General features: G+C 43.9%; 1 protein-coding gene across 3 annotated transcripts in view; it reads right to left on the minus strand.

Moving 5' to 3' along the window:
* LOC146861858 (uncharacterized) overlaps positions 1-27,018 on the minus strand; it is a 93,655-nt gene that overhangs the window by 55,298 nt on the left and 11,339 nt on the right. For all 3 annotated transcript variants that reach the window (XM_085641037.1, XM_085641035.1, XM_085641036.1), the window contains exons 2-3: positions 14,166-14,301; positions 12,529-12,639 (exon numbers count right to left, since the gene is read on the minus strand). In XM_085641037.1, the coding sequence (XP_085497163.1) occupies positions 12,529-12,639; positions 14,166-14,301 (247 nt within the window). The remainder of the gene's footprint in view (positions 1-12,528; positions 12,640-14,165; positions 14,302-27,018) is intronic.

The raw sequence follows: 27,018 nt of genomic DNA on the forward strand, positions 1-27,018 counted from the left end.
GATTGGCTGTCGGAATCTGACTTTGGGGGCCCAGAGCAGGCCCCCCTTCACCTGAAGGACTCTGGTTGGGGACTGTGGGGGTACCCATGGGTCCCCTCTTTCCAACCATTCACAGTGTGGCAGGCACCATGAGGTGCCTGTGAGAAAGGGCCATCTTTCTTGCATGGTATGCCCCCACTTTTTGCTGAATTGCTGAATGTACTTTGACTGAGTGTGCCCTGGACGCCTGCCAATCAGGTGCCCAGGGCCTATGTTCCTTCCCTAAATTACTCGACCAAGTCCCTCTCTTGATGGTATACCCCTGGAAAGGGTGAGGACATTTGACTACTTGGGTATTACCTTATCAGAAGATTTTACATGGGAACCCCAAATGGTCAAGGCCAGACTCAAATTAACACAGACGGTAGGTGGGATAATGAAATTCCATTGGTCAACCACATATAGGTCAGTGGCACCTGCACTAGAAATATACAAAGCCCAGGCAAGAGGAGCCGCTTTATATGGGGCTGAAATGTGGGGACATATGTCTGCTGCCAATTTTGCAAAAATAGAGAACAACTTTATGAGACAGATTGTAGGTCTCCCACCCAGTACCCCCTTAGTTCCCCTTCGTATGGACCTGGGCTTGCTACCTATAAATGAAGAAATTGCCCTGAGGCCCATTACATTTTGGCGCAGGGTGTGGGTGACCCCAGAACTTTCCGCCTACAGAGACGAGCTGAGGGAGATCCTTATTACTATTAAAACATCCAAAAAGATCCCGTGGTTGTTGTATATTAAGGATCTCTTGGCCAGGCTAGGTAGGCTGGATCTCTGGCTAACCCCAGAGATATCATGCAGATCAATATCTAGACAAGACCTAGAGCTCCTCTATAGACAGGTTAACTTGCTAGCTATCCAGGGAAGTGCCATCGGGGGCTCGATGACTGCCGAGTTTTTGCTAGTTAAGGCTGAATATAGGAAAGAATAGTTCCTGGACTTGATTTATCCCTTGCAGGCCAGGAAACTCTATATGCAATTTAGAGTGGGGAACCTCCATCTAAATGCCCTTACTAGCAAATGGGCACTAGGGAATAAGATGACCTGTCCTGCATGTACCCATAGGGAAGAGTCGGAAACACATATATTACTCTTTTGCCCGGCATACACCCTCCCACGCAAACGCTGGATAATACCAATATGTCGCAATCTTGGGTTTAAGCTACATTTAGAGGCCTTTAGGATACTAAAATATGATACCCATCCCCCAATAGTTTTTGCTGTTTCCCGATTTTTAAATTCGATGTGGTATCTACGCAGGGGCCTCGTAAAGTGACATGTGAATTTCTGTGTATACTGCGTAAATTTCTAATTTTGATTTAGGTTTTAACTCTTTGAGTGTTTTTATCCTATTTTATGACATTTTTTAATTTTGAAGCATTTTCTCTTCTCAAGATTTACACGTTGATTATACTGTCTCTTTGACACGAGATGAATTAGCTAAATGAGGTTACTTTTACATTGTAGATATAGCAAGGGCATGTGCTATAAATGATGGACTCTCTGCATAGTCCACCTTGCAGTATCCTTAGACTTATGTGGTCCTTGGCGTCCTATCATCTATGTATATTACAAAGAAATTGTGATAGCATTCATATTTGTGTAACTCTTTTGTAATGTATTTTTACAATTAATTAATGATTACGTTTCTGGTCAACCAAAATTTGCACTATTTTTTATGTAACTGGCGGCAGTCTTTGCTTGTTTGCACTGAAATTGTATATTGTAGTATTTTTATTCTGTGCTTTTATGGTCTTTGACCGAAAGAAAGTTATTTAAGTAAGTAAAAACCTAAAACCCAAATTGGCAAACCCTGGCCACATGTCAGCCCCTGGTAAATGGTACCCTAGGTACCCAGGGCCTTGTGACCAGGGAAGGCCTCTAAGGGTTGCAGCACTCATTGTGCCACCCTTAGAGGCCCTGTACCCTAACAAACACACACACTGCCCTTGCAGGCTGAGTGTCTGGGTACAAGACAAAACAAAGAGTCGACATGGCACACATCCCTGTGTGCCATGCCCACCACCTACACTGCCCTGGCATACTTCAGCCACCCCTGGGTGCCCTATGCCAGTGGTGTGGGCACAGGAGCAGGAGCCCTGTGCCCCTACAGTACCCAGGTCCATTCCTGGGCACTGTAAGTGCAGTGCTGCCATTTAAGAGTACATGGTGCTGAGAGCTCATCAAAAACGAACTCCACAGCACCATGATGGCAACACTGAAGACTGAGAAGTTTGGTATCAAACTTCTCAGCACATTAAACCCACACTGATGCCAGTGTGGGATTTAATGTACCAAGCACCCCAGAGGGCATCTTAGAAACCTAACCTACAATCCACGTCTGCTCTGAGGCTGCCTAGGCTGCCACACAGCAGACATGTTGCTGGACCCCTGTGAAGGAGAGCCCCTGCTCTCCTGGGCCTGCAACAATGCACATCCTGGGCGAGGTGCTAGATCTCCTCCCCAAGGATGGGCAGGGGGAAGCTTCAAAGGCATGCAGCCTCCGTGAGCTTCCCCAGGCCACTGCAACCCCCCACTCTGGTGGGAAGCTTGGCTGGAAACCCCAAATAAGGACAGGGGATGTGCCAGCCTGCCAACCCCACCCTTAAGGTGGGGGAGGCGAGGTGAAGCACATCTCTGGGCTCTCGCCATCTTGAAGATGGGAAGCCCTGCCCAATCAGGACTAGGCTACTGCCCCCCTCCCCCAGGAGAGAGGCAGGATAGGGGGTGTACCCACCCCAGGACAGGGACCCATTGGTCCCTGCCCTTCACCTACATGTAACGCCCCTAAATCTAGTATTTAGGGGCACCCTGAACCTTCCTTCCCCAGATTCCGAAATACAGAGAACAGCAAGAAGAAAGAAGACCTGCCTTGCAGCTGCTAAGAAGAGGAAGACACCAACTGCTTTGGCCCCAGCCCTACCGGCCTGTCGACCCTCGAACCTGCTCCTGCTACAACCCGGCATCTCTTGTGGCCAGCAACCTCACAAACCGCGGAGGACCTGGCTACCTTTTGGCTCTAAGCCCCTGGGACTCCCATGAGTAGAGGCTCTACTCAAATGTTTCTTCTAATCCCTGGCATCAGCCCGGAACTGCGAACCCTTCACACTCTGCACCCGCCAAGCCTGGCCTGTGCAGGAGTGAACAAAGACCACGAGGATGACCCCACGGCGACTGTGACCCCGAGTCCGGCACCCAAGGACTTCCCTCGACGCTCCTGAAGACGCCTGCAGCCTCAGAACCAGGTGCCCCCCCAACCGCGATCAACAGAGGGTAAGATTTCCCGACACCAAAAGGCACCCCTGCACCCGGTGCCCTGCGGCCCCCTGTGCCCAATCCCGGGGTACCTACCTATCCTCCAACTACCCAACTTACCTCTCGAAGTGGTGGTGGTACCTGAAGAATCTTCGTCCCCGAGCTTGCAGTCTTTTTCTAAACCGGAGCTTTCCCATTGAAATCAATTGAGCGCCTGAAGGCTCAAAAGCACCCTGCACCCAGCCGCCCGAGTGGCCCTGGCAGTGTAACCTCTACACCTATCTACTTCCCCATTTTCCCTGAGCAAGTGACTTTGGAGCCCAGCTCCCACAGCCGCGTGGCCTGCTAGTCAGCAGCCACCAACCAAGGGCCCCCTGCCTCCCATAGGATAACATTGGGCCTAACTCTCTCTGCACCCGGCTGCCCCTGTGCCGCTGAGGGTGTAACAACTGTACCTACCTGACCCTGGGAGACCCCTGAGTCTATGCCCAGAACCTTAACTCTGCCAGTCGAGTACTTACCTTAAAGCCGATAACTCAATTTCCTCCATAGGGTAACATTGACTGGTTTTTCCTGAAATGTCTTCTAAGTGTGGACTTCTCAAAACCTAAAATCTTCACTAAAGATCAGCCGAGTAACGAAAACGAAAATACTCACCTGCTATTAGGTGAGCTCACAGTGCTGGATCTTGGTACCCAGCATTGACTCTAAAAAATATTCACAACTGTACTTACCAGTAACCCAATTTTCTTCCATAGGAAACCATTGACTGTTTTTCTGTGAAATTTCTTCGAAGTGTCGATTTCTGCAAACTTTAAATATTCTTTAAAAATCGTATAGAATTGTGAAAACGTAATTACTTACCTGTTTTGGATAAAGGTCCCAGTACTGAGTATAGGCACCCAGTACTGGATTACAAAAGTAACGAGAACATACTATACCTGCAACTTGAATTTTCTTCCATAGGGAATCATTGACTGTTTTCTATGAAATATTTTTTAAGTGTCAACTTTTAAAATAGCAAAATATTGTCTAAAAATCATAACAGTAACAAAGTCGACTTTTATCACTTGTTACTAACTACTGTCCCAGGACTGAATCTAGGATCCAGTCCTGGAATCACAAAAGTCATCCTAAAAGTAATATATTGCAAATAATTTGAAACTTCCATTGAACTCAATGCATTATTGTGTTTAAAATAGTGTTGCCTATTGCAACCACTTGTAACTTTCTACAAAAGCCAATTGCCTATTGAAAAAGTATTTATATAAAGCATCTCATTCTGAGAAAGTATATTTTAATACCTATTGTTGGTTCTAAAATAAAACAAGCATATAATTTTTTATATATAAACCATTGGCCTAGAGTTCAGTTAGTGAGTGTGTGAGACCATTTGCTGACTGAGTGTGTGCAACAAATGCTTTACACTGTCCTCTGATACTGCCTTACTGCTCGACCAAGCTACCACTTTAGAGAGTAAGGTTATATCAAACTTTAGCCTCTGCCAAACCTCTGGGGACTGTGGACTCTGTACACCCTGTACCTATGTGGGAACAGTATATACAGAGTCACTTTCTCACAGTGCCCGCCACAGGGTGCAAGGTTTTCTGCACCTACCCCGTTTTTGGTTGGAACACAGACTCCCATTGAAGTCAATGGGAGTCCGACCTAACGGTGTTCGGAAACATCATAATCGGTCGGTCGGACTCCCCGAACCCGAGTCGTAATGCTTTCTGACCGACATCGTAATGAGGCCCATAGTCTTCCAAACACCCTGCTCTCCTCCAGGTGCAATTTCACTATGAAGCAATGGTGCCAGACTAAACACGTGTTTCCATATTCATTTTATTTTAAAAAACAACAGACAGACCCGGGTCTTGTTGTGCAAGGTCTACTTAATGCACTTAAATGCTGTTAAAAATGCAGTCTTCGGCAGTCCCACAAGCGTTTGAGCTTTTAGGCACGTTATACTGATCTGAAGCACGTGGTAGTGAGTGCTGTCAGTAGCTTCCGGCCTGCATCTCTGAGAGAGGGAATGTGCCCTTCAACCCAGAGGCAGCCTGCAGCTGTGTGAGAGAGCATGTGCCTATACTACGAAGAAGGTCTGCACATCAGAGGAGTCTCCATCCTGCACCTTAGGGAGGGAGCCGGAAGCCTATACCTCAGAGAGGAAGCCTGCAACCAGAATCTCAGTGACAAGCTTATACCTCAGAAAGGTTGCCCCTTTATGGCACCTCAGAGAGGGAGCCTGCATCCTGTGCCTCAAATTAGAGTAGTGCGCCATGAAAGGTATAGATGAAGGGTGTGCCCCGAGGCTCAGAGACATGTCGCAACTTAGAGAGGGAACAAGGGCTCCGTATGTCAGTGATCGAGAGAACCTACTCTAGAATGTGGGAGACTGAACCCTTACCTCAGAAATGAACTCTGAGCCTCAGAGGCAGGTATACTGTATTCCAAAGAAAGTAATGCGTGTTCAGTACCTCAGAGAGAGCTACCATTTCGGAGGGATAAGAGAGGGAGCCTGTGGTTTGTACCCCAGAGAGGACGAGAGCATGCACTCTGCCTTAAGAGAATATAAAGTGGCTCAAATAGGGGTCATGGGCCTTGGAGAGAAAGAAAAGGCATTGACGGACAGAGACAGGGAGAGGATGTTGCGAAAGGGCCAGAGTTGCTGACTTTGGAACTAGAGAACTATGTTCGAGTCTAGGTCAAAATCCTGTGATTGTGGGCAAATCAATCAATCTCCCAGTGCCTGCCACAAATGAATGTGTCCTTGTATAATGTTACTGGTGCTCATGTAACAAGATGAGGATGTGGCATAACTGCCAGAGTTGCCAACGTTGGAACTGGGGAACCAGGCTCGTGTCTCGGCGTTGGCTCAACATCCTGTGACTGTGGGCAACCACTTAATCTCCCCCTACCTGCCACAACTTGGGAGAGAGAAATCAGTGCGTGTATGTGAGAGAGAAAGAAAGAGAAAGAAACTGGGTTTGAGGTTTGTAGCCAATGAGTGATAGAGAGGAAGAGAGAGCAAGAATGTGTGTGTGAGAAAGACAAGTGTGTGAGAGATAGAGGGGAGAGAAAAAATGGAATGTGCTTGTGAGATAAAAGTGTGTGTGTGCAAGAGAGCCAGAAAAAGAGCTAATGAGAGACCTTCTACTACGTCCCTTAGAGACAGACTGCACCTCAGAAAGGGAAGGTGCTGGAGTGAACAAGAGTCTGTTTGTCTTCCAAGAGCACTTAAACGCCGCTACGCAGGTCTGTCTTGTGGCAACCGTTGGCGCCACTTTTCGTCTAACAGTTTTTTTTGTGGACATTTTATTAAAATCCCATAAGGTGCAAAACAATGGCACGCCTGCTCTCAGCGTTCGACCCAAAACATCCCATCTTGCTAAATATGTTGACCATGTGAGGAATTATTGTGCAATTTATATCTACCTCCGAGAAATCTCCAGAATTAAGCCTGCGTTCAAAGCCTGTGTTAACATCCTTACCGCTTGAGCAATGGTGAAAAAGACTGCAGATTATTGTGGTCGTGCTCCAGACCCATTGCCTACTAGCTGTGTGTGTCTGAAGTCATGGATATTAACACTTGTGTGGAGCCGTGACCTGAACACGTACTGTAGATTACTTTCCTATGAAATCAGAAACAGAATGTACCGGGGTAGGTAAAATGCCACATTCATCTTGTGGCCACAAGCGCATGCATCGCACTAGCGCAAAGAAGCCAGGGTGCTTTTTTCAAACATCCATGAGTGCTTAAAATAATGATCCTTGATGCAGGTATCACCAGTGCAGGCAACATGAAGCTGCCACTATGTGATTAAAATAGGTGTAATCCCTCCATACATTTGAACCAGGCAAGCGCGGACTGTCCTGGTGGCATAAAAGCTGACTAATAAGCACTACTCGATTTTGTGAAATCCTTAACAACCGCATAATTTCACGATATTGAAGACTCATCTGGGCATTATCATCTGGTCCTGGCCATTTTTAGAGCTTCCGGGGCATTATCGGCTGCGCCTCTGCCGGAATGATAGAAAACCTCACCCAATGTAACTTGTCCTGTGATGGGGCACTGACCCCCACACCTCGCCTATATGCTCATCACACATCACCTCAATCACCCTCTAATCTTCAAGCACGGCTGGTGCTTGTCACAGCGGAGCCTGCCTCCATCACACAACTGTTGATTCTACGCAGCAGACATTTAGAACAAGTGAGCGGTATTAAAGGACAAGGTGTAACGTACAGGAGGGAAGGGCTAAAGGTAACACAGACGACGGGGGTAATTAACAACAGGGGAGGGAACAACCGCATCAGCCTTAACGTAAAACTTCTTGGGATCCCAGCACCTGCCTCAAACATAATGAGCGGATGTGGAGAGAGACTGGGGATTGGGAAAAAGCGCATAAGGCACTTCCTGTTTTTTTGGTGCTGTTTTGCAGCCGTCAGTGTGATCCGTTGCCCCGACTTTCCCCGTGCACAGTCAATGATAGAAGCGGGACGGTATACTTTTAAAAAAATGGTGTTCGGATAGGAGCCCAGCTCACAACATGAGTAGGAAATATAAACAGGCCTGTTTTCAATCACGCAGGGGGAGCAGCTGTGTGACCAGTGAGACTTCCAGCACAGTCTTCAGAAACAAAAGAAAAAAGTAGTGCGCAGCAGCAGCCTAAATGCACACAAGTGGGAGGCTACAAGTCCTGGGGGCGTGCTCCATAAAAGGGAGCAAACAAGGAAAAGGTGAGACAAACGAGAACAAATACCCACTTGAAAGTAAGGATTTTTAAAGGACACTGAAAAAAATCCAATGAGAAGCAGTGGGCGGCCTCTAAGTCCTCAAAGTTTATACAGCATGTCTCGAAGAGAAAGCGCAAGCTCTATCTAGGCAAGACCTAAAAAGTGGTAATATCAGGGAAATCAACAGTAAAAACCAGCCAACCTAGCAATAACACCAGCCCATCGAGCACTGCGTAATTGCCCTATAGGCCAGTCCAACTCTGCCTTCGCCTAGCTCTCTGCAGGCCAAGATGATGGGTGCTGTGGCACCCTCAGGCTTAGCAAGGCCCCTTCCAACCAGATAGTAGTAACTCCTACTTTTGAAGAGATTTGCTTAGACCAGCACCTTCTTGGAAAGAGCCAGGAGATGGGATCCCTTGTATAAAGTTCTCAAACAAATATTGTTGAGTTGTACATTTAAATAGATAAATACAAAAACAAGCACTACCAAAATATACAGGTAAATACAGAAAATATCAGAATACTACTCATAAAAGATGCAATAAACATTTTACTTGAGAAAAAATATTTTTACAAGTTATGGCACAGCAGGTGTAAAAACAGCTTTTCGTCATAGGTGAAATTTGTATTGGGCAAATAGTGGCACTGACAGAACTTGTAATTATAATTTAACCAAGTCATGTGATCAATTTTGGAGGAATGAAGTGTTGAGTTTGGGCCCCAAGAGTTTTTGAATTTTTTTAAGGGAATATACAAAATAAAAGAAAAAAATGTAGAAGAAAACTAAAAAATCACGCCAAAAATCTTTTTTACATTATAAATCTGGACACAGCAAACAGACATATTTACATTTAAAAAACACTGCACCCTATACAATCACGCAAACTGAATCAAATGCTTAAGATCTACCAACCACATTTTCTTGAACTGTCCCACACAACGTCACTACACAAAGAGGAGAGGGAAAGGTCAAGAAGAGAAGAAAGGAGTAGATAGAAGAAGAAAAGAGATGAGAGGAGAAGAGAAGAGAGGGTATGAAAGGAGAAGAGAGGGGAGGAAAGGAGTAGAAGACATGACTGTAATGAAGTTGTGGGGAAAATGTTGAAGGTAGAACTTAGTGGACAGAAACAATGACAGACTTGAAAAAGCAAGAGAAGATCGTAAGGTCGAAAACTAAGAAAGGAAAGAATGAAGGCAAAATAATGACATGTACGACATGAAGATTGAGGGCGGAAAAGAGCAGAGAAAGGAATGAGAATAAAGACCATGAGAGAGAAGGAGGAATGGCAGGAGCATAAGAAAGGAGGGGGATAGGGATAAAAGGAAATAAAGAATAAGTGGAAGATACAAGTTCCAAGAAAGAGGGGCTGGAAAGAGGGGCCAGAGAGAAGAGGGATCAGAGGGATGGATGTAGGAAGGAGAGCAAGGAAAGGGAAATTCAGGAGAGCAAAATGAGAAAGGGACAAATGTAGAATAGAGGGGAAGAAGAAGAGGAAAATGGAAGATGGAGAAGCATGAGGTAAGGAGGAAGGTAAGGAAGGTGTTATATTCTGGTCTTCTCCGTCCCTGCTGCTCAGCCTGTGTGTGTGATGTCATCAGAATGTTGGTGAATGCATGGTTTGAATGTGTGGTTAGTTTGAGTGAGTGGGGCTGAGCAGCTGGATGCTGCTCCCGGTGGGGCCTTCTTTACCATCTTCCTTATAACTAATAAACCTACTTAATTACACCTACGGCTACTGGATTACTTACCTAAGAGAGCACTTTCTTCAATGTAATAGAAGGAATGTACAGGAATCAGCGAGCGGAGGAGGGGAAATGACGAGATAAGACATAAGGTCAAGTGAATAGGTTGCCCACTATGGAGCCATAGGACCAATGGATCTAAAAAACAAATCCCCACTTCACTGTGCTTCACGTCTGCAAAACTCAAGCATGCTTTGAAACAGGCTACATCATGCATCGGTGCTGTCTCCTCCAGAATGGTGACTGACTGGACACATAATCTGGTGTACCATGAAAAACATAATTTTAAGTGTCTTCACTTCTGCACTCCCAACATCTCCTCAACAAATGATCCATTCTCTCCATCTCCAGTGACTGAGGGTAACATCAGTGGCTTCTCTGCCAAACATCTCAGCAATTTAAAAAAGTTGTCTAGAGAGGATTTTACAGCATGGGGTGTCGGCTTGAATCCCAAACCCAAAAGTGAGTTTAGACGAAAATCCACTCCGTCATATTAATCTCAGAGATGAGGTAGTAGCTATTTTTGAAATATTACTTAAGCAAGGTAAGATTTACTATTTTTAGTGGTAGCAGGTAGGGTGAACGACAAATATAATTTTACTAGAAAAGAAATGGTACTAGAGACCAATGTGATAAACAAGCCACAAGTACTATTGTCATTACTGAACGTTTATACATATAAAATAGAAAGAAATGCAACTAAAAGACAAATGTTATTAGATGTGTTTACTGAGGTATCTCAGATTGGCATTAAATCATAATTCAATGATTTATTGTAAAACATGTTGTGAAAGTAGAATCATCTGCAGTGGCAATATGACATTCTTCGTACCAACCCTATATTTGTTACCAAAAACCCATAAATCATTTCAGAACCTAGCAAATGGTCTACAACATGAGCTTGTGACAGTCAATATGTCAATTTATTGCAACACAATTTTGGCCCCTTACATAGGGTTATTGAGCCCTACTTCTGATGTATGTTTCCAAAAAGGTATGATTCCTTGTGATACATTGCATCTTTGAATTTCCATTATGCATTGACTTGCACCATAATAAAACCAGAGGTTGTTGTGATTTTCAGTACAATGATCAGGTTTTCATAGTCCTTTACATTATGTCCACTAAGAAGGCCTAGCTCCTTTTTGACCCCTTCTGGGCGGATTCACAACACTTTTTTTCTCACCTATACTCGAATTTGGAACACAGAGGGTTCCAACCGTATGCACAAATTATAGATCTCAATTCATGTGGTCAGGCTGGTTGTATGCTTATGCCTGGAGCTGGACCTGGATTTCTCTCAGTTGTAGCTGGAGGATTAGGGAAGGTAACAAGAGTATTCAAAAGAAGGATGTGTTAGGATTGGCGATGGGAAAGATGTGAAGTCTCACAAGGTGGTCATTTTGTGACTATTCAGAGACTTTAAAAAGGGTATCTCACCCCCAATTTGTGGGCCTGAGCAATTTATTAATAAAAGCTGGACTAAGTGTGCAAATTACAAATAAAGTTGAAAATAAAACAAAAGGCCCAGGCAGAGAAAAATAGAAAAATAAGTATTCAGCACTTGGACTGTCCGCCCTTCGGACAATTCATATTTGTAAGAATAACGCAGTATATACATCTACAATTTACATAGATTTCCACCCATGAAACTGGTGATTTTTGTGAATTCTCTAAATGTGGGAATCTAAGCATATCATGTAGGGAAACTCATAATTTGTAAATTTCCAAGGTTGATGAGGCTGTTTTGTAAAGTGCGAACCTGAGGGTGCCCTGGTGCATCGCTGAGTGGAAAGATTTCATTCTGCAGAATAACCAAGTTTTTATACCCATCCAGCACTTTGAATAATCAGTCTCTGAGCAAATCAAAGCAGGAAGAGAGTTCCACAACTTAGGTGCCAAGGTCTATGGATGGTAAGCAAGAAGGCGCCCTTAAAAAGAGCTTGTGTTAAGATACAATGTTTGATTTTATATTTAACAAAAGGTGTGCCAAGGTAACCTCTATGAACAATGCATAACAATTTAAAATAAAAGACTTATGTCACAGGCAGTCAGGACAGATTTCTCATATGAGGAGATAAAGGGACAAGCCGCGGCCGGCATGCTCGCGGGAGGGTGGGGGGGGGGAATAAAAATAAAAGGTTAGGTACCTTACCACCGAGTCCGCTCCTGGCGCAGCAGGGTCCCGCGTGTTCTGAATCCTGGAGGAACAGGAAGCAGTCAGCAGGCAGCTTCCCTCCCCCTACCCTAAGCCAATCAATTGGTGAGAAAAAGGGGGAGTGTGCATGACTGGATTGGTCGGCCCTGAGGCCGACCAAACAGTCAGTACCCACAACAGTGGGCAAGGCCACTACCCCCCTGCCCTCAAGCAGGACCGAACAACCAGGCACTCCAGGCAGTTCTGCTTTCTCGCAGTGCGAGAAGCAGAAACATAAAATGGTAGTTTTACCATTTTATGTTTCTGCCTTCTCGCACTGCGAGAAAGCAGTGGGGCGACGCCCCCACGTACCTATGGAAGAGCCACCACTGTAGGGAACAGTGCGGAGGAAAATGAGTGAAGGCCTGGCAGCTGGAATCTGTTTATCGATCTATTCTGATCAGTGAAAGGGAAATAGTTCCAAGAAAAGGGAAATAGTTCCAGTTACACCTTGAGTCTTACTGTTCTACGAACAATACATGATTTACCATTTAAATTGCTCTAGCCATACACAGAATTGTCCAACTAACACAGTTGCGCCTCTTTCTCACCTGGAGAGTGGCTGATGCTTTGTCTTCTTTCACAGTTTCTCTGGTTTGGGGGATCGATCTCCTCCTTTTCAGGAGGTCGTATTGAAAAGACAGAAGTAGCAATGAGAGGACCTGTAATTAGAAGCATAATTATATTATTAATTAATATAAACGTTATATGTATTGACCAATTATTGGTTTTATTATGCAACTCATTAGGGGGATTGAATGACTGACAGGTGGACAGGTGGATATTACAGTGTTCCTTTTGAGTGTGGCAATTTTGTTGTTGAAAAATAACATTAATTTACCCTACAGATGTTTGGTTGGCATGATGATTGAGAGACTAAACTTAGAAGTGGCTAATTCTTTGAAGAATCTATTTTGTTAGAGGAGTTTGCTGCTTCCATTTTAGGATCTTGGACATAGGCTGTTTTAGTCTTGGTGCAAGCTATTTTGTAAATGCAGGCATGGTTTCTGCAGAGCAGTAAGTCTGCAGAGGGCTTTACAGGCTTCTGCCCCTTCATTTCACGGCGTGGCAATCTTCAATGAAGCATTTCTGCTTTTTTGTTTGAGCTTGGAGTATTTCAGAAGAAACAACTGGTATTGCTAATTTTTAACACTAGATTCCAGTTGATCAAGGGCGATGTCACTGAGCTGGAGATGGGACAAACCTGGCTTTGCAGGGCTTGCATGAAGGTCGGAGGAGTCAGAGACTTGCAGTGCCTAGGTAGTGTATGTTTTTACAAGAGGACTATAGAGTACTTTTATTGGTGGATGCATCTGCGATGGAGATGCGGATGCTCGAGTGGCCAGACCAGTAATCTCTGACCAGTCGGTTGGTTGTGAACCAGTATAGAAGACCCAAGTTTGACTTTGTTAATAGGTGACTTCACTTGAGGTGTGTGAAGCCAATGTTGTCCAGGTCCACAATGGTAGCTTGGGCAAGTTTGTTGGATGAATCTTCTCCCTTTATGATAAAACAACCAAAAACAAATACTCGCTTTGTGAGGGTGGAGATGTGGAAAGAAGTTCGAGTAGCACAAATTAAGGAAATGGAATGGCTAGAGATGCATCCGAGTAATAAGACTTCAAAGGGTCCAAAGGAAAGACCCTGAATCTCTGCAATAAACTGAAGCATGGTAAATGAGTCCAACACCATCTCCCCTGTTTTCATAGAAATATATTTTTAAGCAGGTAGGAGGTCAGAAATGTGAGGTGAGAAAAAGCAATTAAACCAAGTTTCTGGGAATGACAAGATTTGTGGGGAGAATTCCAAACACAATTCATGTGCTTATGCAACATTTTATTACAGCTGAATTGGCATTTAATGGTAATTTTAAAAGGTTACTATTGGGAGTTGGAGTCTTTTGCCCACAAGGAAAAGTGAAATTTGAACCAGGAGCACATTTGATCTTTTTAGTTTTCTTTAATAATCCACTTCGAGGAATGTTTAAGGGGAATGTGTGGGGTGTAAACACCACAGTGTTAGAAAAATTGATTTAGAGAAAACGTGTTAGATTCAGAGAAAGCAATGTATGTTGTTGTAAAACAAACCTTATAAGAAATACATTTAAATGTGTTTCTCAAGTAGGGCCTCAGTAGAGGACTTCTTACAGCATGAAACTCTTAGTAACACAAAGAGGGTACAACTTTACCCAGCGAAATCAAGGCCTGGTGAATTTCCTTCATCACGTTCCTGTAAAGTTCTTTCTGCCATTCGTGTAAAAGCTTCCACTCCTCTTCAGAGAAATAGGCAGCAACATCCTTGAATGTAACTGGTGCAGGAAGTTTCTGAAACACCAAATATTACTCACTCTGTCAGCAATGTCACTGATTTTAGAGAAACCTATTGCCTGTGTTTTTTTCAACATTCAGAAACCAATTACAAATAAATTAGTGATGGTAATGAAATTTCCACTATTTCCATGATAGGTATGAGTTTAAAAGAGTAATTTAAATGAATGAGTGCTAGACTCACAAGCTGGCCAGTCCCAAAGGAAATTATTCGATTCTCAAGTGTGCGATACCAAACTAGTTAGTCCTCACTTCTGTGAAAACAAGACAAATATAGTTGTGGTAGCACTCCTGAGAAAAAATTTATAATTTGTCTCCCCTGACTTATTTGCTTATCTTCCATTATGTTCAGATTGCTGCCAATTATTAAGTTTCTACTACATTTTATATTGGGACTCCGATCATGGGAAACTACAGTACATAGCAAGATTTGGTTATAGAAAAAAATGTGAAACTTCAACTATATCTCTCATAAAACTGTATTTTTAATTTTTGTGCTTTAAGATAATTCAGACTAACACTACTTTCATCCTTAACCCCCAGACTCGGTTTATTATACAATAACAAGCACACATACTGAATGTACTAATGCAATAATGGTTCTCACTACGTGTGAATTCTGCAAATGAAGAATTCAACACGAATTCTACTTTCTCAATTTCACAAACTCAATGCTTTGAGACTCTACTGTCTCAATCTAAAATTTTGTATGCACACTAGCTTATGAAAACTATTGACTGCTTACAACAAACATATTCACAGATATATATTACCTACTGGCAGTCACCAGTAGGTAGTTATAGTTAGGACTTCGTGTCAAAAGGAAAAGCATTTTTTGACTGGCCTATTATAACTTTGGCGTAGTTTGACCAATCTTCATGAAATTTCCCAAAGTATCAAAGAAGGTCCTATCTGTCATGGAAAGTTTGGGGGTGATCCATGCAGTGGGGACCGAGAAATAGGGGCGTTAAAAAAGGGTGCGTTTGTAATGTTAATTCCCATAGGAAGGCGTTGTCGAACCTACAGCCCAAACAGCTGGACGGAATGAAAGCAAATTTGGCAGAAAGGTAGATGTTGTTACTCAGATTGTGCTTTTTGTTATTTGGTTCAAATCCGTCCTATAGTTTTTGATAAATGTAAGCCAAAAATTATAGATATATTATAGATATATCTCTGGCCGCAGATATTTCGCAGTGGTTTTGCAGTTAATCGCGGATGCGCGCACCATCGGGAATGCTGTGATTGGCTGGACGCAACCTGAACAGAAAGTTGCGGCCACCATTTTATCATTAGGGAGAGGTTCCCAGAGCTGAAAATGTGTGTGAAAGCTAACATAAGAGGTCAGGGTGGAGATACTCTGACCCCATGTTTGAGAAATGGGTGTGTTAGTGACACAAGTTATGTGTCCAAAATAGATTTCTTTTTAATTGCACACGGTATTTGCGCAGACGCCGCAACAGCCAGCAGGGTCCCCCGTGTAACATCGTGGGGACATCGTGAATATCGCAGTGACACCACGAATATCGGTGGAAATATAAAACATATATATATATTTGTACACAATCGCCGGTCACTGTCACAGACTCATGTACTCACTCACAAACTCACTCAGACAATTATTCACCCATTCACATACCCACTCACACACTTATACATCCAGTCACATACCCACTCAGATACTCATGCACCGACTCATATACACATTCAGGTACTCATGCACCCAGTACACACCCACTCAGAGACTCATGCACCACCTTAGAGACCCATTCATAAACGTATGTGCGTAGTCTCATACCCACTTAGAGACTCTTACACCCACTCACAGACCCACCTGGGCAGTCATGTACCCACTCACAGACCCACTGAGATACTTATGCACGCATTTACAGACTTGCTCGGAGAGTCACGCACCCATTTATAGACCCACTCAGAGACTTACGCACCCATTTTAAGACCCACTCACACATGCACCTATGTACTCACAGACCCATTGAGACACTCACACACCAACTGAGAGACCCAGTGAGACACTCATACACCCACTCATAGATCTACTCAGACACTCATACACCCACTCACACACCCATAGTCACTCACACACTGTCACAGATCCTGTCAGAGTTTTGCACTAAGTTACTCACTCAAACACCCACTCATAGCCTCACTCAGATGTACACGCACCCACTCACTCACCCACTCAGACTTAAGCATCTACTCACAGACCCAAACAGACACTCGTCCTCCAATTCACAGGCCCTCTCAGAAACTCATGCATGTACCCGTTCGCTCACCCACTCAGAGACTTATGCTCACTCACAGACTCATTGAGACACTTGTACACCCACTCACAGATTCACTCAAACGTTCACACACCCATACATTCACTCACACACCCACTCAGAGACTTATGCACCCAGTCACTCATATACACTCAGACTCGCGCACCCACTCACAGTTGCAGTAAGAGAGCCATGCACCCATTCATAGAACCACTGACACTCACACCACCAGACATGGACCAATTCAGACACCCACTTAGACACTTGTGCATCTACTCACAGATCCAGTAAGACAGTCAAATACTTGCTTACAAATACACAAAGGCACTCATGCAACCAATCACAGACCCATTGAGACACTGATGAACCCACTTATAGATGCACTGAAACAGTCACGCAGTTTGTTACAGAACCATTGATAGACTAATGCACCGTCTCACAGATCCACTCAAATACTTATACACTGAATGAGAGACTTACTGATCAAGTGATGCATGAAGTCACAGATTCCATGGAAAGAGTTATACACTGTGTTATAGAGATATTAAGGGTGTTATACATGCTATTATAGAGTCATTTATAGATAGTAAATGTTGCAGGTATACGTTTTGAATGTGGTGGTGATTAAAATTCACTTAAAAACCAAAGGTTACAGGGACGCTATAGTTAGGAATTAGCATTTAAAAAGCCTTTGAAATTCACTTAAAAATCAAAGGTTACAGGGACGCTATAGTTAGGAAGTAGCATTTAAAAAACCTTCGAAAGTCACAAAAAAAAAAGGTTACAGGAACGTTATAGTTAGGAATTAGCATTTAAAAAACCTTTGAAATTCGCTGAAAAAAAACAAAGGTTCAAGAGACGTTATAGTTGGGAAATAGAATTTAAAAAAACCTAAGAAATTCACTCAAAAAACAATTGTTACAGGGACGCTATAGTTAGGCTGACATTTTACTCGTACAAAATCAGAGAAATTCAGCAGTTATAGTTAGCTCAGCTAACTATAACTCGCGCCCCCGCAGTTCACTGCTTATGACCTTGCATAATACATCACTCATGACATTGTCAGTGACATCACTGATAACATCTCAAATTACATCAGTGATGACATCATCCACAGAATCTGATGCACCCACTCACACCCCAGTATAACCATTAATATTCCCACTCCAACATCCACACTACCATTCTCAAAACCATTAACACACCCATACCAGCACTTACACACCCACTCAATGATTCATAGGTCTACACACACATCCACTCACTCACCCAAACACCCACTCACTAATACAGTCACTGACATATCCACTCATACACCCATACAGCAACTCACACACTGTCAGTTACTCATTGAGCTACTCACACACCCATACAATCACACAGCCACTTACTCACCCATGCAGATACACACACACACACTCACACATACAGATACTAAAACATACTCACCCAATTATACAGTCACTGTCACAAGCACACACTCACTCATACAGCCACTATCACAATCCCTCAATCACACATTCAGTCACTCATATACTCCAACACTCACCTATACTCTCTTTCATATATGCAATTACTCATCCATATACCACTGACACATCCATTCACTCACCGACACAGCAATACACACGTTCAGTCACCTATACAGTCCCTCACTTGCGCACTCACTAACTCATACAGCCACTGACTCACCCACTCACTTGTCCATGCAGGCAGTCACACACCCTCTCATCCATCTAGACATTCAGACACCCATACAGGTACTCAGACAACCAATCACCCACACAGCTACTCACGTACCCACTCACCAACCCATACAGCCACTTAGACACCAACCGACAGACTGATACAGACATTCTCACAACCTAGTCGCTCACCCATACATTAACTGAGACACCTAATTGCTCACTTATACAGTCAGTCACGCACCCACTTAATCATCCATACAGGCACCCAAACACTCACTGATTCATCAATAAACTTTGGTATATATATTTAACACTTATAAACGTTTTAAAAACACTCACAGTCACTGGATGATGTCAAGAGTGATGTCATTTGAAATGTCATGAGTGATGTCATTGACCATGTCATGAGTGATGTAATATGTGAGGTCATAAGCAGTGCATTGCGCGGGCGCAAGTTATAGTTAGCTCAGCTAACTATAACTGCTGAATTTCTTTGGTTTTGTAGGAGTGAAATGTCAGCCTAACTATAACGTGCCTGTAATCTTTGTTTTTTTCAGCGAAAATATATATATATTCAGTGAAAAAACTAAGGTTAAAGTGACGTTATAGTTAGGTGAATATCTCAATGACAACAATAACATTGTAAACTAAAAAAACACAGAAATTCACCAGTTATAGTTAGCAGAGCTAACTATAACTTATGCCCCTGTAATGCACTACTTATGACTTCACATATTACATAACTCATGACATGTTCTATGACATCATTTATGACATCACTGATGACATCTCAAGTGACTTCATTGATGACATCACTGATAGCATCATCCAATGAGTCTGTTAGTTTGTTTTATAGTGTATATAGTGGCGGGTAACTACCTAATTACTTCTCTAGCTAATTTTGTACAGCCGGTGTCCAGCTAATGAGTGTATGTTTTTAGCAAACGCATGTGCTACTAATGCATCATAGGTGTGTAGAGGTACTGAACACATTATAAATCTTTGCATTGAAGGGTAAATCTGTGTGCAGGTGACAGTTGACAACATGTGTCTATAAATCTTTTGGTTCTGCGGAAAAAGTTCAGAACAGTGAAAAGATTCTACGCACTACATACTTAGCACTGAAAGCAGCCTTGAGTTATTAGACAGAATCGTCAAAGCATGACAATTCCTAAATAACATAGAAGACTGTGTGCATCAGGCACTAACCTATGTACATGTGCTTGCTTTGCTTCAGAAGATAGTCTATCTGTAAAGTTTTTTCCCACAGTGTGAAGGCAGTATGATCTTTAGCACCTTCAGACCTTGGTTATTTTAAGTGAATAGTCTCTCTTTGGACATGTTGTGCATTGAGTGTATACTGTTCTTAGTAGCTACTTGTTAATACTATGTGGTGCATTTCTCATGAGAGTTTCACTGTCTGCAAACTGTGTGGTACAGAGTAAACTCTCTCCTTTGAGTAAACACTGTTTACAGTACCCACTTTTCTAGTCATAGCAACTTCATTTCTCAATGAAACTTTGGTGACTGCGAGGGGTTAGATACAGATAAAGGCTGTCCGAAGCAGGGCATTAGTTATGTAGCAGAAGTTAAGAATCTAGAGGAACTTGGTTTTCTCTGAACAGTTTATACAGATTGAACACCGTGTGCAGTAGGAGTTACCCTTCTATTCAAAGTTGCTAGTCGACATGAACTCAGCTATTCATTAAATGTATTGTTTAGGGTCAATGCTGCACACAACACAAGCTTGGGTCACCAAAAAAGGGTTGTATATATGATGGCATGAAAGATGCTGCATATTATTATGATCTATTTTGAACCTCCTTTCAGGCCTCTAATGCTGTACTCGGTTATAGAGCAATGTGTGCAAAAGAAGCGTGGATGTTGTCATCAGTGATGTTATAAATGATGTCATTTGAGATGTAATCAGTGATTTCATAAATGATGTCCTCGAACATGTCATAAATAACGTAACATGTGAGGTCATAAGTAGTACATCGTGGGGGTGCAAGGTATAGTCAGCTCTGCACACAGAAAGCTCTGCTAACTATAACTAATGAATTTCTGTGTTTTTGTAGTTTAAAACGTTAATGTTGTCATGGAGATTTTGACCTAACTATAATGTCACTTTAACCTTTGTTTGTTTCGTGAATTTCTAAGGTTTTTTTTTCCAAACAAAAACAGCGTTTTATCATACCGAACTATAATGTTCATTTAACCTTTTTTTCAGTGACTTTCTAGGGTTTTTAGAACAAAGTAATATTTTATAACCATACGTAAAGCCAACCCCCTGCCGCACACTGCCTTTGGCCATGTGAAACAGGGGGTTGGCCATGTGGCCTGGCCTGTCGTCAGGTCCTGCGGACAACCCCCGCAGGCAGCCAAACCACCACTGTGCACAGCCTTTGGGTGAACATGGCGTGAGGACAGTCCAACTCCCCGCATGCAGCCAATCCTACATGTGCACAGTGGGGTTGCCACATGGCTCGGCTTGCTTTCAAGCCCCGTGGCCAAACCCCCAGCAGGCTGCCAACCATATGCCAAACACAGCTTTTGGCGTGCACAATGTAGGGTTGGACTTCGAGCCCCGGGGACCCCATCCACTGGCGCCAAGACATATATTAAAAGGAGGGTGGGCATACAATCCCTCTCAGCGAGTCTTTTAAACAGAGTAGGGGAGTGTGTGCCCCCCTAAAACCTTCCTTGGCCCGGGGACTCTGTCCACTGGAGCCAAAATCTAAGCAGGGTGACAAGAAACTCTCCTCCCTGAGCCCTAATAGCGCCAAGGAACCCATCCCCTGGGGCCAAATATAATATGGAAGTGTAGGGGGGACGCGCACCCCCTTCCCCTAGCCTATTTAGGCTCCAAGGACCCCATCCCTGGGGCCTGCATTATAAATAGGTTAGGTTGCCCAGGGGTCGGCCATTAAGCACACATTGGGGGCCACCGGAAGTGGGGGGTGTAGCCCTAAGGTCCAAGCAGACCCAGCCGGCTCCCTGCATGGTTCAGGACCTTGCATTGCACCCACCCGGAAGGAGCAGCTTTTTATGCTTTTCCCTCCAGGCAGGAGTGAAACAGAACACAAGTCTGCCCCCGGCCGCGGGAGCACTTTTAAATCTCTCGCCGGCTGGGAGCGGACTTAGTGTTTGCTCCCACTTGGCGGGAGATTTAAAAATGCTCCCACCAGACAGGAGCAAACACATTTCAATGTGCACACAAGTGCAGGCAAGGACGGGCGCCGTGTGGCTCTCCTCCCTTTAAAAAAAGTAGCGGCCCTGGGGTTGAGGTCCCAAGGGCATTTTAAGGGGGGGGCCACGCAGCCCTCCCTTCCCTTTATTTTTAGGTCTCGCCTGGCGTTAGCAGCACGCATGCGCTGCTCTTGCCATGCGAGAACCTTTTGGAATCAATATGGATTCCAAAGCGTGCACGCGGACGGACAGAAGATGTGCACGCGAGGATTGGATGCTTCACTGGCGGCGTGACACACTGGCGTCTTTTTTTATCTAGACATCCTTCTGCCGTCACTTGTTTTTTTCCTTCTGCCATTTTTTGAGGGTCTGCAATCCCAAACGCAGTGCACATCTGGAAGTGATTTACCGTCCAAGCTCTGTTTTTCTTTCATTTGCCCATTTAACCTTTCACTTTATTAGGATATCTCCGCATTGCAGAGGTATCATGCAATTTTAGGAAAATATGGAATGCGGTCAGTAGGGGGCGAGCACGCTCTTTCATAAATGTGTGCCGGGAGTCCATCCGCCATGCAGGACACTTCGAAGAGACCCGCTGCTACCACCAGCGCTGCTGGACGACTCGCGGGAGACAGAATTCAATCTAGCTGCGGTTCAGCGTAATGCTCAGGCAGTTTGTCAGGATTAACATCTCTCTAGTCAGTGGTTCGCGTTACCTTCAGCATCGTGTTACCACCTTGAGCTCTCCAAAGTTTGGAAATCGATGAAGGCTGAAGGTAAGGAAGTAACGGGGCTGGGGGAGGGGTGATCACCGGGACTGGTGCTTGACGTTTTCAGTGATGGGTTGGAAGGGACTGTGCACCCTACTAAAGGGAGACCGACTTTGTGCTTTTTAATAAAATAGCGCCTTTTACCTTCTAGTTACTCACACTACACTGAATTGGGTGGTCACTTGTTTTATTTTCTTTACCTCGTCTATAGTTTCGGACAGAGGCGAGAACGCATCTTTCACTTTACTAAAAACTCCCCTCCAAGAGGGGGCGTGGTTAACGCCTAACGAAGATGGCGGCTTTTCCCTGACGCTCCCGGGTTCGGCAGGACAGCGCCGTTTTTCTCTCGCATAACAGCGAGTGCGAGCATGCTACGAAAGGGAGACAAGCTTTCTGAGCACATGGAGCGCCGAAATGTGCCGTTGCTGTGCCTCTACATCTTAGTAAGCTGCATTTAATCATCTTTAATTTCCCCGGCGGTCCCGTTTTCGGAACGGCCGCCATTTTGTTTTTTCAGCTGAGGAAAATGTAAGCTTCTGAATTGAAGAGACGTGCTGCAAAAGTGATTTTCTACCCCCTGGGGTATTTTTGGCTTTTCCTGTTGGCACTTTTTCTTCAGTTACTCACCAACTTCTGATATCTCATTGCTGCATCCCTGGAAGTTATGGAAGGTGCGTATATTGTACAGCGTTTTTTCCACTGAATCAGCCGCCATTTTATGCATACACCTCACAGGAGTGCTCGCCTATGCTGTTTTCCTCACATGAAACAGTTCTCCTTTCACTGATGATTATTCTTCACAAGTATTTTCATTTCGGATATTGAACTTGTTTTTATGGTCCTGCCTCATTTTTTCGGATATGTAAATTTGATGGCTAATTTTTAAATTCTGTTTTGAGCACTCGCTTCAATGATGCCTGCTATGTTCGCCTGATGCTTACTGGATCTGACTATGATGTTAAATATTTAACCAGTGGTATTCTACTTTTGGGCCACGTTTCTGCCCCCCCCCCCCCCCACTTAGAGTGTTGGACTTGCCACCTATGGGGAGAACGAAAGGCTCTGTTTCTAAACAGCCCACGCCTAAGCATATCCTCATCAAAAATTCATGAATTTTTGCTGCCTTTTCCAAACTAGAGGATTCTTTGTTATCATCACAAGATCCCGCGGTGAATATGGATCCCTCTCCCTCACCAGTGCCTCCTGCGAAATCTGTCACCAAGCGTTTAAAGCAAAATCCGCCTTCTCCACCTAAATCGACCTCGCCTGTTTCCATGGAGACACTCCTGGAAGAGATTAGGGCCCTTCGTCCCTTTATGGAGGAAACGAATAATAACTTACAAGTCCTCACTGATACTTGGGCTCAACTTGACTCACGAATTACTGCAGTTGAAAGTCACATGTCTTCTTTTACAGATACTAACTCCAATGTATCTCACCTTCAATCTCAAGTATCTGTCCTCCAGCGCCAAGTCGAGGATCTTGAAAATCGTAATAGGCGGAACAAGCTGCGCATTTATGGTCTGGTGGAGGGATCGGAAGGATCGGATCCTCCTGCCTTCTTTAAAACTTTTCTACCCAAGATTCTCCACATGCCGGAGGGTACTACTCTTAACATTCAACGGGCCCAAAGGTTGGGACGTCTCCCTTCGAATGTGTCATCCTCACAGAGACCGAGAGGTGTCATTTTGTACTCCTTGGAATACACGGATTTACTAAAGGTTTTATCAGCGGCTAAATCCTCTCAGCGCATCACCTGGTCCGGTTCCACTTTGTTTTTTGCTCAAGATTATGCCAAGTCTACTGCTAACAGACGTAAGGCCTTTCTTGATATGAGACCTACTCTTCGTTCCATGGGTGCACGCTATGGACTCTTTCACCCCTGCCTATTTAAGGTCACGTTCAATAACAAGACGACATCCTATGAAGATCCGCAGCAGCTACAGAGTTTCAGAAACTTTCACAGGACGGAGACCATGGAAGCTTCGGGACCTTTGTCCTCAAATGTTACTTGATGCTATGATGTTTTTTCTTATGGTTCTTTCATTCACTGCTTCTCTTCATTATCGTTCTTCATGTAATTTCTGGTGTTCTTTCCTGGCTTGGATTGTTTTGACAGTTTGAGTTGATACCTAATCGTTTTGTTTTATTTTACATCTCCTATTTTTCATCACTCAGTGCGCTAAATAGTTTTTACGTTTTTGTTTCCTCTAGCATTCGTAGCTATCCTATATTTTTGGCGCTCTGTCCCTCGTCCTCCGTCTGGTCAGCCTGGATGGGCTGTCTGTCTCGTGTGGCCTCACCCCTCCCCCTTGTTCCCTTGGATCTTCTTCATGTTACCGTGTTTATTGTCACCAATATGCTTAATATCCTTTACTGTATATATCATAATTACTTATGTTTTCTGAACGGATTTTGATTGTACATTGTATTTTCTTGTTGGTCTCAATAAACTTAAACTTAAAAGAAAAAACTCCCCTCCAAGTTTATAAATGCAGTCTTCCTACTTAAACCAAAATTTCCACTTTCCGTGAACACTTACAAGTTTTAGCTTCTGTATCACAAAATAGCCCTCAGTGCAACGGAAGTCAATTAAGAAACGCACCAATTACTCAGCCATTTTACTGCCAGCCCGCCCGGTGGAGCGTTCCCCTACTTTTTTTTTATTTATACAGGTGAATTCTCATAAACACCTGTCTGGGCTGAAGATATATTCAAATATGGAGCTGGTCACATGCTGCGGTGTTCATAGCTCCAAAGCAGGCGGCAGAGGGAAGCGTGCCCTCTGTCTGCAATTTTGCCAGACCCTCTTCCTCCCTCCTTGGATTGTCGGACGGCCCTTTGTGTCTCTGGCTCTCGTCATGTGACCTCTCTCTTCACAGCCAGACAACAGCCCTCCCCTGGGCTTTCGAAAGTTGTTTGCAGTGGGCAACTCCAACCACTGCCAAACACGCATTTCACAAATTCTCAAGGCGCTTGTTTCACACACACATGCCCCTGATTTGGACTTTATCGTCTTTGCCAAGGTGAACAGGCTTTTGTTTCTCTCTGAGTTGACTGGATTAAAACGCATATATGTTTTTTGCTATCTTTCCTACTCCTGTCTGGTGTTACTCTTTCATAACAATGCATTTTCAGCTCGGTGCACAAAAAATATTATGTTCTCCTCGATTTTCTTTAACAAACTCTCATGGGAAAGAAATAACTGCTTGTAATTGCTAAACACACAGTGTTAATGTTTTCTTTTGGGGTTTGACTACAAATCCAAATACTTGGCTCGCTCTTTCTTTTTTTAGTATTTGGCAGGGAAATGCAGCTGTCAACCATATGTTGGTCCTACCAGGGCTCTTTTAGTGTTTATTTAAGGAGTTATTTTTGTTCAGTTCTCACATCACCACAATATTTCAGTACACTTTATCCTATTGTGTTCTCAGCCACGCGTTTTCCAAAGCAGTTTGGGCATTAACTACAATTATCAATGCCCACTCCTAATGAGATAATTATCGGTAACAAACTATGCATACACCTTTCAACAAAGGAAACCCTTTTTCCGGATACAGTATCCTATGTTGTCGACTTTCGTAACTGCTGTTCACCAGCCGCTACTGCTACTGTAGTGTTTTGCACAGCCAGCAACTGTACATCAATTCCATGTCATCTTTCTATGTGTTGCATTGTTTATTCACCTCCCAGCTTGTTGTCACTTTGCACCTGTTTCTCTTGCTTCGGTGACGGGATTTTTTGTTGTCACTGTACACACAAACGTGTGGTATTACACAAGGAAATGCACACAGGAAAGTACACAACATGAATCTGAGCAAATTTGAAGACTTCTCCCATAATTCTCTAAATCAATCTTTAAACTAACGGAAATTAGGTTAAAGCCATTTGCTTTGCTATACAATACCATTAGAAAAGCAAATGGCTTTAACTTAATCGAAGTCGAGACCTATTGCATTTTCAATGCTTGTTTGATACAGCCATGGAGGATAAGGTCCCTGGGGCCTCCTTAGGCTTGGGGAGGGGGGGGCTGCATGCCCCCACTTCCCTTAATAAATGCATTGGGCCCGAGGGATGGGGTCCCCCGGCTGAAAACTGCTCGGGAAGGGGATACTACTCAAGCTGGTCCTTTGAAGAAAATCATAATGTGCGGCAGTCCATTGTCGCGAAGTTGCACCACCCGGATTGGGGGCCACGGAGACTCTTGAACTGTGCAAAGTCTCCGGTGGGGAATTCAGTCAGCTTCATCGTCGGAAGACTTTCGCCTTGGGGGGCCCACTGAAGGGCTGTTTTAAAATATCAAGTAATTATTACATGGAAACGCGCAGGACCCACTATGGTGAAAAAATGTAAAGCGGGCATTCAAGCCTACTATAGGAATACTACGAAAGACTTAAGTACCAGCATGCAATATTGTGTAATCAACTGCCGAATGACGGCGAAATAAAAGACGTGCTGGAAAGATGCCCTTCTTGATTTCCTGTGCCTTCATGTATGCCTGTGAACAAGGAGCATCATGGCTCCGAAACGCGTTAGGCAGAACTAATTTCCCCGAGTGAAGGAAAGCCGCTGAGCAATTACTGGGACTTAAATTCGAGTGCACTTCGAAGCGCTGGTCCTTTGAAGAAAAAAAAATTATATATATATATATATATATATATATATTTATATTTGGTACGGGCGGTTACATCATGCCGATGTGATGAAACAGCTGCTCCGTCGTGTCTTGCCTTACGCGTTTCGAAGTCACTACTTCTTCTTCAGAGGCGTGGCGGAATAGAAAGGTGC

The sequence above is a fragment of the Triturus cristatus genome, chromosome 2_2 (genome assembly GCF_964204655.1).
Source record: "Triturus cristatus chromosome 2_2, aTriCri1.1, whole genome shotgun sequence".
Taxonomy (NCBI): Eukaryota; Metazoa; Chordata; class Amphibia; order Caudata; family Salamandridae; genus Triturus; species Triturus cristatus.